General features: G+C 38.6%; 1 protein-coding gene across 1 annotated transcript in view; it reads right to left on the bottom strand.

The window, feature by feature from the left end:
• The window catches only part of LOC131591999 (hepatocyte growth factor receptor-like), a 120,863-nt gene that overhangs the window by 6,125 nt on the left and 99,716 nt on the right, over positions 1–15,022 (bottom strand). Inside the window, exons 13-18 of the mRNA XM_058863187.1 lie at positions 9,699–9,845; positions 7,558–7,714; positions 6,601–6,741; positions 3,975–4,205; positions 1,526–1,606; positions 726–907 (exon numbers count right to left, since the gene is read on the bottom strand). Of these exons, the coding sequence (XP_058719170.1) occupies positions 726–907; positions 1,526–1,606; positions 3,975–4,205; positions 6,601–6,741; positions 7,558–7,714; positions 9,699–9,845 (939 nt within the window). The remainder of the gene's footprint in view (positions 1–725; positions 908–1,525; positions 1,607–3,974; positions 4,206–6,600; positions 6,742–7,557; positions 7,715–9,698; positions 9,846–15,022) is intronic.

Raw genomic sequence — 15,022 nt, 5'->3', positions numbered from 1 at the left:
CAGGTCCTGGCTTCAGAAAACTTAACTCCAAAAATGTGTCAAAATGCATTTTTTTAAAAATTGTACTGGCTACTGCTGATTGCCTTTATGACAATCAGCCATAAAAGTGGGCTTACACTGCCTGAGGTAAGACCTGTGGTCTCCTACTCGAGGAAAGCAGTGAGGTACATTTGAGGAATCTACAGTCTTACAAAGGAAATGGGGAAGATTGAGAAGATTGCTGATAACAGAGTACTCATAGTCTGTATAAAAATTCCTGTTTATCTTTCTTAAGATAAGAAGAAAAAATATTGATAATAAACAGATTGTGACAGTAGCTGGACATGGAGTTCCCTTACCTAGGAGTTGGAGGAGCAGATGTTGGTGACTGGCACAGCTGTGCTAAAGTCAACAGAGATGTGCCAATTTAACCAGCAAATGATTGGGCCCCTGGACGTAGATCTCATAAGCACATTTGTTTATAAAGAGGCTTATGGATGGGAAATGAGAAATACTTATTGCTGATAATTTCTGGGAAACATTCTAGAGAGGAATTTGAGGGGGAGGGGAAGGAGTGGCAGTGCTGTGGCTGGGCTTGATGCCAGACTGAGCAAGTGCTAAAGGTTAAGGTGTAGTAATAGCAGCAAGTTGCAGACGTAATGTAATTATGAGAGCGTGTAAGGTGTGGTGTTGGAGCAGGGCGTGGCCAGACTTGCATTACCATTTATACCTCACCAGGTACTTACGTGAGTCTCATTCCTAATGAAGTTTCGAAGATCTCCATGTTTCATGTATGGAAGAACAACTAATGGGGACCCTTCATTGGGCAAACAGATTCCCAGGAGCGACAGAACATTGGGATGAGTGAAATCTTTCATGATTATTCCTTCTTTCAGAAACTGGGCTACTTCTTCTAGGTCTGTAATCCCTGAGAAACCCAGTAATAAAAGGAGTTAATTAAAAGAAACAGAAACAAACTAAGGTTCATTTCTCTACAGCATGTCATTGCACAACAAAGTAATAATGAGAGACTGCAGACATGCTCTCCACCTCCCAAATTACAGCCAGGTTGTGTACATTGGTTTTCCTACAATGACCAAATACAGGCTGTTGGTGATTTTAATTCTGTTTCCCCATTTCTTATTTTTAAATGTTTTGAAATTGAATAACAACTTGAGCAAAGTCCTTAATAAATGCTGCTATAATATCTTCCTGTTTTTCCAGCAGCTTTGCCCACTTCAGCAATTTAACTTCTAAATCCAAATCTTCAGTACTCAGTAGAACAAAAAAATGACACTACCTTTCCCTTAATTTCCAGTGTCCTTTTCTTTATAGAGGAAATAGATGGACATTTCATTTGATGTAAAAATATATGCCAATGTGTTGTCATAATCTGAAGTAATTGGAATTACTCCAAAGATAAATCTGATTCAGCTACAACTAAGAATCTTTGTTTGTGAATGTATACTTCACTGGAATTTCACTGGTTCACCCCAGTTATCTATGGAATTGACAGTAATGTCCCACTATTAAACATGTAACTTACTATTCAGTGACTTCACAGCACAGTGAATTTTCCTGCTATCGTTATCCAGCAATGTCCCATGGTACACACAGCCAAAATGTCCTGTGTAAAAAAATGAGCAATATTAGCTTTAAGAAGTAAAATTAGCTTTCTGGTATTTTCCACTGGGAAGCAATTATACTGTAAAAAAGTGATCACACTCCATTTCTGTCCAATTCCCAACACTTATAATAAATACTTCCTAACTAACATATTAAAATAAATGGAATTGGACCATTACATAAAACCACCATTCATAAAATCACCATTACATAAAACCACCATTACATGAAATGAAAACTCTATTTGAAGCATAATTGGTATTTCTTGACCTAAATGGAGAGTATAAATAATGACAAGGCTGGCGCCACCAGTATTTCATGTTCTTGTAATAACTATGCACACAAAACCAATGTCAGCCCATTCCCATCATCTTCTCCTGTGACATAGGTGTCAAAGGAGGACACCTGGAAGGCACAGGGAGCAGTTAGGAACCAACATGACCACTGGAATGGTGGTTCCCAGTGATCTGCAAGCCCATGCTTAGTGGTCCACTGGAGTGTACAAACTTGATACATCTGATGGAAAGGACAGTCAGTCTGGGATTACAGTCACTCAGGTCTTGCTATTCCATGGAAAATGTTGAATGTCAAAAGTGATGTGTTGGCCATGGATGGTTTGGGAGTTGCTCTACTGATCACAGACTGATGACACCACTTGGCAGTGTTTTCTATGGCCTAGTTCCAAGTAAAAAATATCACTAAAAGACGATGAACAAAATTTGCCTCCTTTCTCATGGTCTAAGCAATGAAATGAACTGCCAGGGACACAGAAATCCTATGCTTTCCTGCCAAGAAAATGATGCTGGCTACCAAAACTTACTATAAGAAGTCAGGTTTACCAGTTTGGGAACAGTGAAGTTTGAGATCCAGGATCACACATTAATTTCTCCAAATCAAATGATGTATGTGCAGTTGTGGCTTTTTTTCACAGATGAAGTATTTACTGGACAATTAAAATTATAATATTTGCAGTTAGAAAGCAAAATAATTTTTTTCTTAAGTGGGAGTTCAACAGAGAACAAGACTATCTGATTAATTTTACTACGTTCCAGTCATAAGCTCTGGTCAGAGCTCAGCTGGCTTTGCTTTTAGATTGAGGTAAAATTAATTCAAAGTTTGTTTTATAAAAGCAACTAAAATCCCATCAGACCACAGATTGCTTGGAGCCTGGGCACAAATCCTAAAGCTTGGATTGGGTGTGTCTAAAATATTTTGGGGTTTGGCCCATTTCTGGTTAGAAAGGAGAAAATTTAAAATGGTTAATTATCTTGGTGTCATTCCAGATATTTTTCAACATCTAAAAAATGGGAAATTACTTGGAGTTTTCCAAAATAAAAAAGAAATGAAAAAGGCCCACCCTTGCTTTGGGGATGATGAAGTGTAATACATAGAAGTGAAACATACTGTTTGTTTGATTTGTGGCTCTTGTCCTACAGAAAAGGCATTAAGAATATAATTTATAGCAAATTTTTTATCAGTATTCTGATACTCAACAAGAGACCTCTCATGCATGATCTGTAGAAATACTGAAAATCCAGTTTCTATTTTGGTTACTAATAGGTACTCAATCATACAGAGTTTTAAAACATCCCTAACAGAAATACTGGCTTGGGCTTTGAAAGGTGAATGGAACTTGGTTACGAAGATGTAGAGGAGTGGGAGTGATGAGAGAAATTTAGAAAAATAGGAGATTTGCTACATCAGGAACAAAACTAAGGGTAAGTGAATCAGGAGTTACATATTTCTGCAGATTTCGGCATGAGAGGAATGAGGTGATATGAAGAGCATTTGCTGGGAGGAAACAAGCAGCAAATTCCTCAGAGCTGGTGGAAACTTGAGGAGGACATTTCACTTGGGCCATGGGGACTTTTACTGTATACACTGATGGCTGCAGGAGTCTTCTGTGTCACGTAGCAGTCCTGACAGATAATAGGCACCAAGTTTAAGGTCTCTTATGTTCCTGCCTCGGCATCCCCTGCATCTTAGGTGTGTGCCTTAGGTCTCACATAATATCCTGTGGCAGACTTGCTCACATACCAGCCTCATGGATCAGAAGCTCTGTCTGAGCTTTCTGTAGCCTGGGAAAGGGTGAGAGTGAGGCAATTGGAGGGGGACCGGCAAATCCATGAGTTCAAAAGAGCCTCATTAGTTAGCAGACTCCTTCCTCGTGATGGTGTCTTCTCCAAATGCACTGGCTTCAAAGGAAAGCCCCTTCATTCCCCTCCTTGATTCAGTGCACGGCATGCAATGCTGCAAGATCTAAAAAGCTTGAAAAAAATCTCTGTATAGACACCTCATTCAAAATGGTTTATAATGACTGGGTGTGCAAAACCAGGAGCAGTTTGCAATGTAAGAGTTGCAGTACCCACCTCTTCCTATTACTTCACTGAAGTGCACAATCAGACTGTCAGCACCAATAACCACATGCTGCACTTCTTTGACCAGGTCAGGATTTAAGGCACTGATGTCAATGTGGACATTAGTTTGGAGAAGTGGACTGGCTAAATCTGAGTCTCCGCTAGACAGAATCGGGGAGAGGTCAGAGTGAGGATACTGGGCAGGTCTGCACGATCCATTCTGAGACATGCTTGGAAACTGATCTGCAAAATGAACAGAAACTGTTATAATCCTTTCAAACTTCTTGAAAAATGAAGAGTTTTATTGCATTGGTAAGCAAGATTTGATTTTATCAGTTTGGAAGTGGCTTGGCTTTACGGAAGTTTTGGTCACAAAGGGAAAATGAAAATATGCATTGGTAAAATGCCAACCTCCAGGAAAACCATGTCACTAGAAACTTATGCTTGTCTCAGCTCTACTTTTATGAAAGCAAATGGCAAAACTTCCACTTTTCTGAGGGGATGGAATGAAGCCTTGTCACTTGCCAAATAGAGGTTATAGCATTTCTAGCAATTGAGAGTAACAAAAGAGGAAAAAATGACAGCAATATGGGAGGAGGAGGTGGTGAACAATTAAAAACATGAAGCTTTTTAATTTTGTCGTGTTCTAATTTGGTAGGGAACTTTATACTTCACAAAGGTTTCTAAAGTGCTGGTGACTAGCTATATTTATCCAATGGTGAATATTCAACCAGGGAAATGCCTAGAGGTGATTCATTTCCTGTAACTGCTGAAGATAATACAGTTGGTGCTACTCATGAAAATAACATGAGCCATCTGATAGAGCAGAAACTAAAATATTTCAGTAAATCCAGGAGTATGTATTTGAGATTTTTTTTTTTTAATCAACATCATGTTGTTCAGGTACTTGAAATTGGTTTTGTTTAAAACCCTTTTCCTAGCATTTTGTGTGACTGAATGAAGAACTATGTTTAGTTTATACCAATTTCCGTGGTATTTATTTCCATGGAGTCAATGAGCTGAATCTAGTCCAGGGTCAAAATAAAAAAAAAAAAAGGTGGAGTAAATTTACCAACAGAAATTATCAAGTATCTTATTACAAAAAGTAAAAAATATTGTATAGACATGTTTTATTTATTTCTGCAAATAACTTGTGAAATTTTTATAAAGTGCTTTTATCACTCTGGGTGCTGAGAAATACTCTGTTATTTTATCTAGGAGCAAAAATACCAACTCCTAAAACTTACACATGAGTTTATTTGTAACTAAGGGCGATTATCTATTTAATAAACACAGTAAAATAATCTTGCCATGGCTGCATAATAATTTTTGCAGCTGCCAAATGTAAACCTGCATGTTTTCTAATGTTTCTTTTATTTTATTCTTTGATAATATTGACATCAGCATTGCTACAGGAACATTAGATGAACACATGCCCTTCTTGGATGCACTCTCCACTGTGCTTTGCCTGTACACAGTGGCTGCAGGACCGCTGTGGATTTATCTTCCATCAAGGATCTTTGCATAGTTTTGTCTCATGTACCACTTTCCCTTCTAACCAGTGGCATGGGCTTTCCTTTCCCTTTGGAAATTTTTCAATCAAGAAACTTCCTGTATGAGCTGGTGGCAGCAATTAAAGAATAACACGGGAAGCTGGGAACAGCCTGTGGCTCAGAATGCTCTCTGATTGGGGCTTGCAAAAGTGGAATAAAGATTTTTGAGTTATTTCTATTGCATTGTATACAGCAGCACATGAAATGGTACAAAACTATGTCTATACCAAGACTAACAAATACCTGTGATATCTCACACATCATAATGTGTGGTAACTCCTAATAGATAAAGGCTCTTTAATGGTAATCACAGAACATGGTCTCCAAGTGTTAAAGGAGCCTAGAATGGTATGATAAGTGTAGCAGACTGCTCTTCTGAAGAATACCCTCTTTAAAATCATATTATACAGCACAAAAATGTATTCAACATAGGATCATCCTTCCCTGAGACTGGCATAATGGTGCATGTGGATCTCCATTCAATTTGTCACAGTCTTCATATCCTTTTAGCTTAATTTTTAAAATTAACATTTCTGCATTATACAATGTCCCATTTTACAGGAGGGGCATTAACAGACAAAAGAATATCAGTTTACAAAACTCCATGCCCCATGCTGGGCCAACAGAACTGCTTTATTCCTTTATAAACTTCCTTTATTGTAAGGAAGTCACTGAGACTTCACTGAGACACACTAAACCTACAGCCACTTGATGTTGTCGTTAAAATCAGTCTTTTCAGAGTGGATTTGTGCATGGTGTGACGGATCTTATGACAACACAGAATCACTATATACACTAGTTCTAATAACTTGTGGAGCATACTTGTAGAGAGTTTTTACTAATTGTATTTTATTTATTCCTTCAACCTGAGTAAAGGTGAAAATCCTTTGCACCTTGGGAAGCATCTGAGAAGCTCAGTTAACATAGCAAGACTGTGAACACATGAGAGTCCCAAAAATGCAGACACAGAAAAATCAGATGAGAAACTGAAATTAGGATACTGGTCAAAATAGCTATCATCTGAAGACATATGAAAATCAAGATGCATAAAATATCCTCCATACTGATTTCTAATAGAAGCGTACCTTCTAGAAAAGTTGATCTGTAGTCTACAGATTCGCTTGAAACCATTTCTGTTGTTGGACTTACACTCCTTGCACTCACCAGCCTGTCCAGGTGAGGAGTGTGCACTCTACCATCGTAACGAACTAGGTCACTTCCCAGATCTGAAGGGGTAGGAGAAAGCAATATTAGAAAATCCTCATGGTTTTGGTATGCCAATCTTGATTGGCATACCAAAACCAAAATAAATAAAAATATTTATTTAAATTTAGATGTTCTGCTCTGCTGGGAAGAGGGTCAGGTTGTTGCTGTGGCAGATGTGCAGGACTTGAGCTATTTTTACAGTGCAAGATTTTCGGCAAAAAAATCTTGTGTGGAAGACTCACTCTTAGCTCTACTGGAAGATCAAAGGGCCGGCTTCGTGGTCTGACTGTGATGGTGCATCAGGACAAGACTTGGTTATACACTAGCTCCCCTTCTCCTCCCACCTTATATAGTGTGGCAGCTCCACTGGTAGGAAACCCAGACACAGGGGCCAGAGAAGAACCAGAGTCTGACCAAGTTCCTGATTAGGGGTAAAAAGAGACCAGGAGACTGCAAGGCTCTGTGCCTTTCACAACTCAGGCACAGCCTGGAGGAATGCAAGACAACTGGGTGAAGCTGAAGTACTCGTGATTCCATGCATGTCATTTACTCATCCCCTCTTCCAAAGCTGTTTAGGGAAAAGAAGTTACCAAGTTTTCCTAATAGCTCAGAGTTCCTCAGAAATCCTTCTGCTTAAGGCATAATTCGGCCCTTCACCCAGCTAAGGCTCTTGCCAAGCACTGAAATGCAACTGAACATTGGGACTTGATTGTGAAACCTCTGCTGACAGGTTACAACAGGGCAATGCATAGCAGTTAAGCAAAGCATAAAATTATGTCAGCTTTTAAAATCTAAGATAATAATGGAATTATGTGATAGGATTGACTATGATGAACCTTTAATTTGTTTCTTCTTCCTTCTCCAGAAGAAAACCACCAAAAAGATAAAAATTATGATTGATGTTGAAAGAATTCCAGCAATTAGTCCTGTGAAATTCTGATCTTGTCGGATCAGCACTTTCCCGATAACTGTTGACAAAACTTCTTGCTTCCACTGAAATAACAAAGAAAAAAAATAGTGTAATGATTTCCAAAGACAAGTAAGAACTAGATTATTAGTACTAAAGTATGAGTTGATATGTCCCGCATGTATTAAATCTTGATTTTGTGATGCTGTACTGCGATAAGACACTGTGAGTGGAAAAATTATTATACCGGTGTACATGAAAACAGATCTACATGTTTATGGCTCATTTCTCACCTTCAAGAGCTCTGGTGGTGTCACAGCTCTGTATTTCATGCCCAGCACACACAGCATGCACTCACATGCGCCCTGGATAACAGGGTTCCACTGTAACCAGGTGCTAATTCAAAATGTTAAATTCATACTTTTACTCATACATGGTGCATGGAATGGCCCTATGGCTATATGGGCTGAGATGTACATTGAAAAAAGTAGCCCAGCTGTCTTTAATGTGTGTCCTTCAGGCATAAATATGCTGTAACATCAAACTCACTCTCTTGTTGACAGCGTGCTTGCATTTTAGTTCCCAAGGTCACGTGAGCCTGTCCCCTGCCAGCTTCTAGCTTGCTGACAGTTTAAAGAAACAAAACAAAACAAAAAACCAACCCCAAAAACCAACAACCAAACAAACACCAAGCAACTAACAGGGAAAAACTGTTTTAGGTCACACAGCACTAGCTCAGTCAGTTGGAATGTATTTGGCCATCTTTCCTCTTCCTCCTGTGGAATTCATCCCTCTGGGTACTGTAATGATGGATTTGCCCGTCAAAAGAGCAAATTTTCTTCTTCGCTGGGCAGACTACAATTTCTGAGTCTCCTTGCCAGTAAACAAGTAGAAACCTTATTTAACCCCTTTATGTTTTGTTCTTTTCTGTGCATGAAACATGTCACACATATCTATTTCTTAGAGGTTAAGAAAATATCACATAGTAGAACTAATTGAATGCAATGTTAGTCCTGGTTGCATATGTAAAAACACAACAATTTAACTGAATGCAATCTGTGCACAAGTGTTGTAGGAAACTAGGCACTTAGAAGTCTGGGAGACCTACACCAAAAGGAGAGCTGCATCTAATTTTATAGTTTGCCTGATGTATCCAAGAAAAAGAATACTTACTTAAAAAAAATAAATTAATATTAAAATAAATCTTTAGTTACCATATTAATGAATCAAATTAGCTATTACTATTTACTTAGATTGCAGTAGCACACAGGAATATCATTCACAGCCCAGGATCCTGTGAGATGAATGTCATAAAGACATAGAAAAAATAGATGTCCCTGCTTCAATGAGCTTAGACTTTGATCCTAACCACACTTACATGACCAGCAGTCTCCACTGTTTTCAGTGAATCAGAGTGCAGTTTCATAGTTTAAAGGTAAACCCATTCCAATGTCCTTTTTTATGTATTAAAAAAAAATACAAATGTACTGAAAAATTTGTATCTTATTCTATAAATCAGTATGTCTACAATTTCAACTTGCAGTAGCACACTGAATAACTCTAATGAGACCACTTTTAAAGCAATGACTCAATCATTTGTCCTAAGTGTCTTCTTCTTACAAAAAGAATTCAAATGAAATTATAAAATGCAGACAAAAAAAAATATCTTTCAGGAAATATTTGATCCTCTTGACTGCAGCAGAATGTTTTGTTGAAAAAAGGGCTTGTGAGTTCCCAACAAAAACTACTCTATCTATTATAGCTTCTCATTCTTCCTCACGTTTCCTCTTGTGTTTGGATTAATAGCTATAATTTTATTTCTGTGCTTAGTTCAGGTCCTACTTCGTGCCTAAGGGTCCAGAAAGTCTCTGAACTAACAGGTAATAACAACAATGACAATCATATTTATTTTAAAATAGCTGATATTATTTGAGTTTCCATCCCAAACAAACAGGGATAGAGATATCTCTGTAAGCAGAGGCTTAGGCTTAAATTTTATTGGTTCAATAGTGACACTGGAATAATAATAAAAATGGCATTAATATCTCTTGTGTGGTGTAGTTGCCTCACCTCTATATTTAGCTCACTGTTGGATTTCAGGAGATCGCTGGGAACCGTACACAGAATTGATTCCGACTGCAGGAGAAGGTTTTCGCAGCTTTTATTTCCCACTTTTAGCACCTCACCTTTAACAGCTTCTGAATCAATATAATTTCCCTTGGGAAAAAAAAAATCAATTTCATATTACATAACTATCTCACAAAAGTTAAGTAGTTACAAGCTTGGAAAATATTTTTAATGAAAAATAAATTGTGAAATAAAAGACTAATGCGAATTTACACTGACCTGTCAATATGCATGTACAGGCTTATTTCATATAAATGCAACTTTGACAGACAGGTCAGTGTAGGATGGTAAAATTTACAGATAAAATCTGCTGTCACTAACACTCATACAGTTCATACAGACTTCTGAAATAGTAAATGTCTGAGAGAGTAAGCCTGTTGGTCCTGTTTAGACTTTTGCATAATTTGTGCAAGAAAGGACACATTATGTAATGCTTTTGTTTACACAAAACTGGCATTATATTATCCACAAGCTAAAGGCATTGCAAAGATTTTGTTTTGCAAGTGGTTATGGTAGCAGAAGTGAAGCTTTCAAAAAGAAGTAATTAATTATAATAAAACACAAGTCTGTTAAAGTCATGTTCCACAAACCAAAATGGAAAAACCCTTGGGAAAAATGAGGCATGAAAAGTACACTTCTTACCCAGAAAACCTGCTCTCACATCCCAGATTTGGATGAAAAATAATTCCTTCTGGTATTGTGACAATAGAATCCAAAGGCCAAGTTTAGGATCTTTTGAGCTCAGGATTGCATCTCTGTTTAAGAAGCTGCCCTAGCCCATGTACAGCCCAGCTCAAGATGAAAGAAGAGGCATATTAAGTGGGATTAGAAGGGGAGAAGGGAGTATGAGACTAATACAGGCTATTTATATGGGCTGGATGTGGGAGCTTTCCATGAGAAGGGAGGAAGGCATCACAGCTGACACCACTGTGAAGCCTTGTATATTGGAAAGGAAACAAGAATTCCATTCTGAGGGGCAAAAAATAATCTCACTTTGGCATATGTTTTAGATCTGTTACAGAATGAGACTAAACCCTGGGAAAATTGTAATGTACAATTGTAATGTACAGGAGAAACAGTTTAATGTCCTATTTTGATGGCAAAGCCACACCCCAGGTAAATGCTTTTTAATTGCTGGCCATAAAAGTCCATTTTGCACTCAATCTTCTGTCCAGTTGAAGCCATTCTGTTTGGTGTTAAGAAAATATTCCTCAGCCAGGGACCATATGAATGCATATTGCTTATTAGTGTGGAGACTTGTGGCAGATTGTGAGCCATTCATGTTCAAATCTTTAAGAAAGAATTTTAAGAAAGAATTTAATTCTTTCATCTTCAGGATAAATATATCCCCTGGAGAATGTGGCTGAGTGGTCTCTTCCTCTACAACAAAGCCTAGAACATTTTCTCCACCAAAACTGATGGAAAAAAAAATACTGATATTTCCTAAGGTGGTCTTAGTAAGTTATAAAGATGGTAGCTTTCACTTGCTACTATGACCATTGTTACCATTAATATATTATGGTTTCAAATATATTCATTATGATATCTAAATATATTAAGAGTTTCAAAATGCTTTCAGCAGTGGTTTTGCTCTTCTCAGGACATCAGAATTTGCCTATGATTTTAAGGAAATAAGGAAACTGTCTCCAGTGAGAACTGGAAAAAAAATTTCCTCTTTTCAAATGTGTATTACCCCTTTCTTGGTGAGCAATGCGTTTGGATGCAATCTGGAGAGGTTAATCTTTGAGCTGTACTGGGTAGCTGTTGCAACCAGATAGCACAGCCACCTCACAGCTTTAGAGAGATGGGAATAACTTGGGGAAAAGTCTCAAAGCAGGAGTGTCAGAAGCATTTTTGAGGCTCCTAAGCAGAGTGAGCAGGTTGACTTGGGAAGAATGAGGAATTACTGCAGCTGCAGAGGTTCCTCTTCAGCTTGCTCAAAAATACCACAGTTTCCATATTGCTCTCTTCTGGACCAGGTTTTGAGAGTAACAATTTCCTATGTGATGTGAAAGATTGACAATACAGTGACCTATAAAAAGGCAAGAAGATTTCCTTAAGATTGTCTCATAAAGAATGTGTTGCACTGGCTTAGGAATAGGAGCAGGCAATTTAGTAAGCCTTGTCCTACTCTGAGTTTTAAGACAGAAGTGCCAGAGCACAGCCAAGATCTCAGATGTGCTGTACAGCATGCCAGTTGTTACACACTGAATTACAACTGTCCTATGTATTTCTCTAGTGGAAGATTTATATTTGTAAATATGCTTCAGTTTCTGGTGGCCCATGCTGAGGCTTCCTCTGGAATAATGTGCACCAGCTTAGTGCACAATCACAACCTCAGAACAGACCAGGCCTCTGGGATAACTGAAGAAAGATGCTTTTCTTATCTATTTGTTGCTTAGTTGTTTGTTTGGGTTTTTTTTTCCCAGCTAAATGCACTGGGCTGTCAGCAGCCCAGCCTGCAGGTCTGGATCAGTGGCTTCTGGGGGAGGCAGCAAGTGGAGTCTGTCCTTTTCAGCAGACTCAGCATTGAAACACCAGAATTTCTCCTGTCCTGACAACTTTCCACGTTGGCAGGAGATGGAAGCACTTCTGAAGTAGTGTCTTCATGGTGTTAAAGCAGAGTTGTCTGGTACCACACTATCATGACCCCTCTGACTGGGGCATTGTGGGTACCAAGAGTTTTGAAAGAGCCACATACTTGGCAGAGGAAGACAGTGATGATGTGGGATGTTGAGAGGCTGGCACTGAAGACAAGGAGGACTGGCATCTGTGGCACACAGTGCCCTGACTGTGTTTTAAATAGAAAACCTAATGTTTTCTTGTGTATAACATTTACTTACAAAAACATCTTGTGGTCATCAGGAGAAACCAAACAGAACATTTCAATCGGTACCCACTGTCATTTGATAAAAGCCAAATATGTCACACTGGATTAGTTAGATTGAAAAACTTGTGATAAAAGCTCCCTCCACCCCTCTGAAACTAATTAAGAAAGAGATAAAAGAACTTTAGTTTGGTAGAACAGACTGTTCACTGAAGCAAGCTGCCATTTAATTTCATGCTGAGCTTGCTTAATTACTGCATAAAATATGATCATGAGGCATGTAAACTTGTGTGTGTGTATTTTTGAATGTGGGTACAGGGTGAGGGAAAAGTGATGCCAATATGGCTTGTAATGCTCTTTTGGCTCCTGCCTATAATTTATGAAAGTTGTCTCACTGTTTTGATAGAATCACCCCACTATAACTAATTCCATTTAGAGGAAGATGCTAAATTGGTGCTTGTTCATGCTTTGTTCTAGGAGACCAGCTTTTGCTAATGCTGTTCTCCAGCTGGTTGTCAGGAAATAACCAGGACATTAGGCTCAGGGAGTCATCTGCCTTGGGTGCCATCACTACAGGTCAATAATAAAAAATTGTGACTCTGGTCACAATGACAATCCTCAATCAGCCTTTCTTATCTAAATGTTTTTTTTCCCAGCAATATACAGAGGCTTCTATATACCAGAGACTTCTTCAGGGAGAAAGTAGAGAGTTAAAAAAAACAACTAATTTTTGACCCTCAGTGTCTCCAAAGATTATAAGAGCAAGTCCTCATGGATACACTTCCAGGCAGAGGAAGGACAAGAACATGACTGGGAACAGCCAGCACAGGTTTCCCAAGAGTGTATTTTTCCTGACCAACCTTCTGTGAGGACAAGACTGTCTCTCCAGATGAAAGGAGAGCATTGGACAAGTGGACCTTGGTTTTAGCGAGTTTTGCAACACAGTCTCTCCTAGCAATGAAAAAAAACTTAGTATGGTATGGACTGGATGGATGGTATATAAAATGAGTGAAAACCAGATTGGACAGAGATCAAATCTTCGTTTGTCAATGGCTGATATTGGGATCCATACTGCTTAAAATATTTTTAGACAACTTGGACAAAGGGATAGGATGCACTGTCTCTGAGCTTTCAGATGATATCAGACTTAGGAAAAAGACTGATATACTGGACCATAATATGAAATTAGGCAGCAGTATGCCAGTTTAGTGATGAGGGCCCAGCAGCAGCAAAGCCAGTAGATTGAAGGAGATTGTTCTGCTCTGGTCAGCACTTGTGGAGTCACACCTTGAGACTTGGGACAAGTGTTGAACCCCACAGAAAAAGAGAGGTACTGACAAACTGGATGGAGTACAGAAGAGGGTCACTGAGCTAGGAGGGGAACTCAAGCATAAGACACACAATGCAAGGCTAGTGGAGCTGAATGTTTTAAAGCTGTAGAATCTCCCTTCTTGGAGATTTTCAAAACTCACGTACACAAAGCCACAGGCAGCCTGACCTAATTTTTAATTTAGCCCTGTTTTGAGCAATGGGGTTAGACGATGAAGACCTCCAGAGGTTCCCTCCAATCTACATGATTCTGAATTTTTTTCCCAAATTAGTCCTCTTTCCAACTGGTTGATATGCATGACCTGGAAAATACTGGAAAGCACTGCTGTCATTGCACAGAGGCACTGAGCCATGCAGCAACTATATATTCCCAGATCTCTGCTGACCCACACACCAGAACTCTTTCTAGCATTTCTCCATAACTGAACAAGAGATTTGCTCCACATTGAGGAAAAAGTGATTGTATGTCTAAGAGCTCCAAGCAGAAAAAGCAATGTAAAAATTAAAAATCAGACCAATTATTCTTTGATATTTGCCCAAGACACTTTGCAGAGATAGGTTAATATTCAGAGTTTGACTGGAACTCAGCATGGCTGACAGGATCTCTGAAGTAATCTTTCTGATGTCTTGCAGCCCAGAAGTTGTCCACTGGACCATCTTGGAAGCAAAGAGCTTAGGGCTTCAAGCTTTCTTCATTGTGATGGGGGAGAAATTTTGGCTTACAGAGTTATGCAGGAGTTACACAAAAAGATGACTCAAGCATTAAGACTGATTGTCTTCCATAAAACATTTTTATCAATTATATTTTATATAAATTATAGATGTCTATGTAAATAACATATAAATACCAGTAAATTTTCATAAGTATTCACTGTAAACTAGAAATTGCCATATTTATATCTTTTCTGTTTAATACTTGGAAAAAAATAGACTTCAAGAAATTGAACTCTCACAAAATGGATTTAACTTTCTCCACAGCACTGTAGTATAGAGCAACCTGTACTATTGAGGGCCCAAATTCCTCAGAGATGCTTCTCAGTGCTATGTAGGCTATTCTCATTGCACTTCGAAGTGGCATTCAGCATCAACTTTGCATTTTTCATGGATCCAT

This window comes from Poecile atricapillus, chromosome W (assembly GCF_030490865.1).
Source record: "Poecile atricapillus isolate bPoeAtr1 chromosome W, bPoeAtr1.hap1, whole genome shotgun sequence".
Taxonomy (NCBI): Eukaryota; Metazoa; Chordata; class Aves; order Passeriformes; family Paridae; genus Poecile; species Poecile atricapillus.
This window is presented reverse-complemented; position numbering and strand designations above follow the sequence as displayed.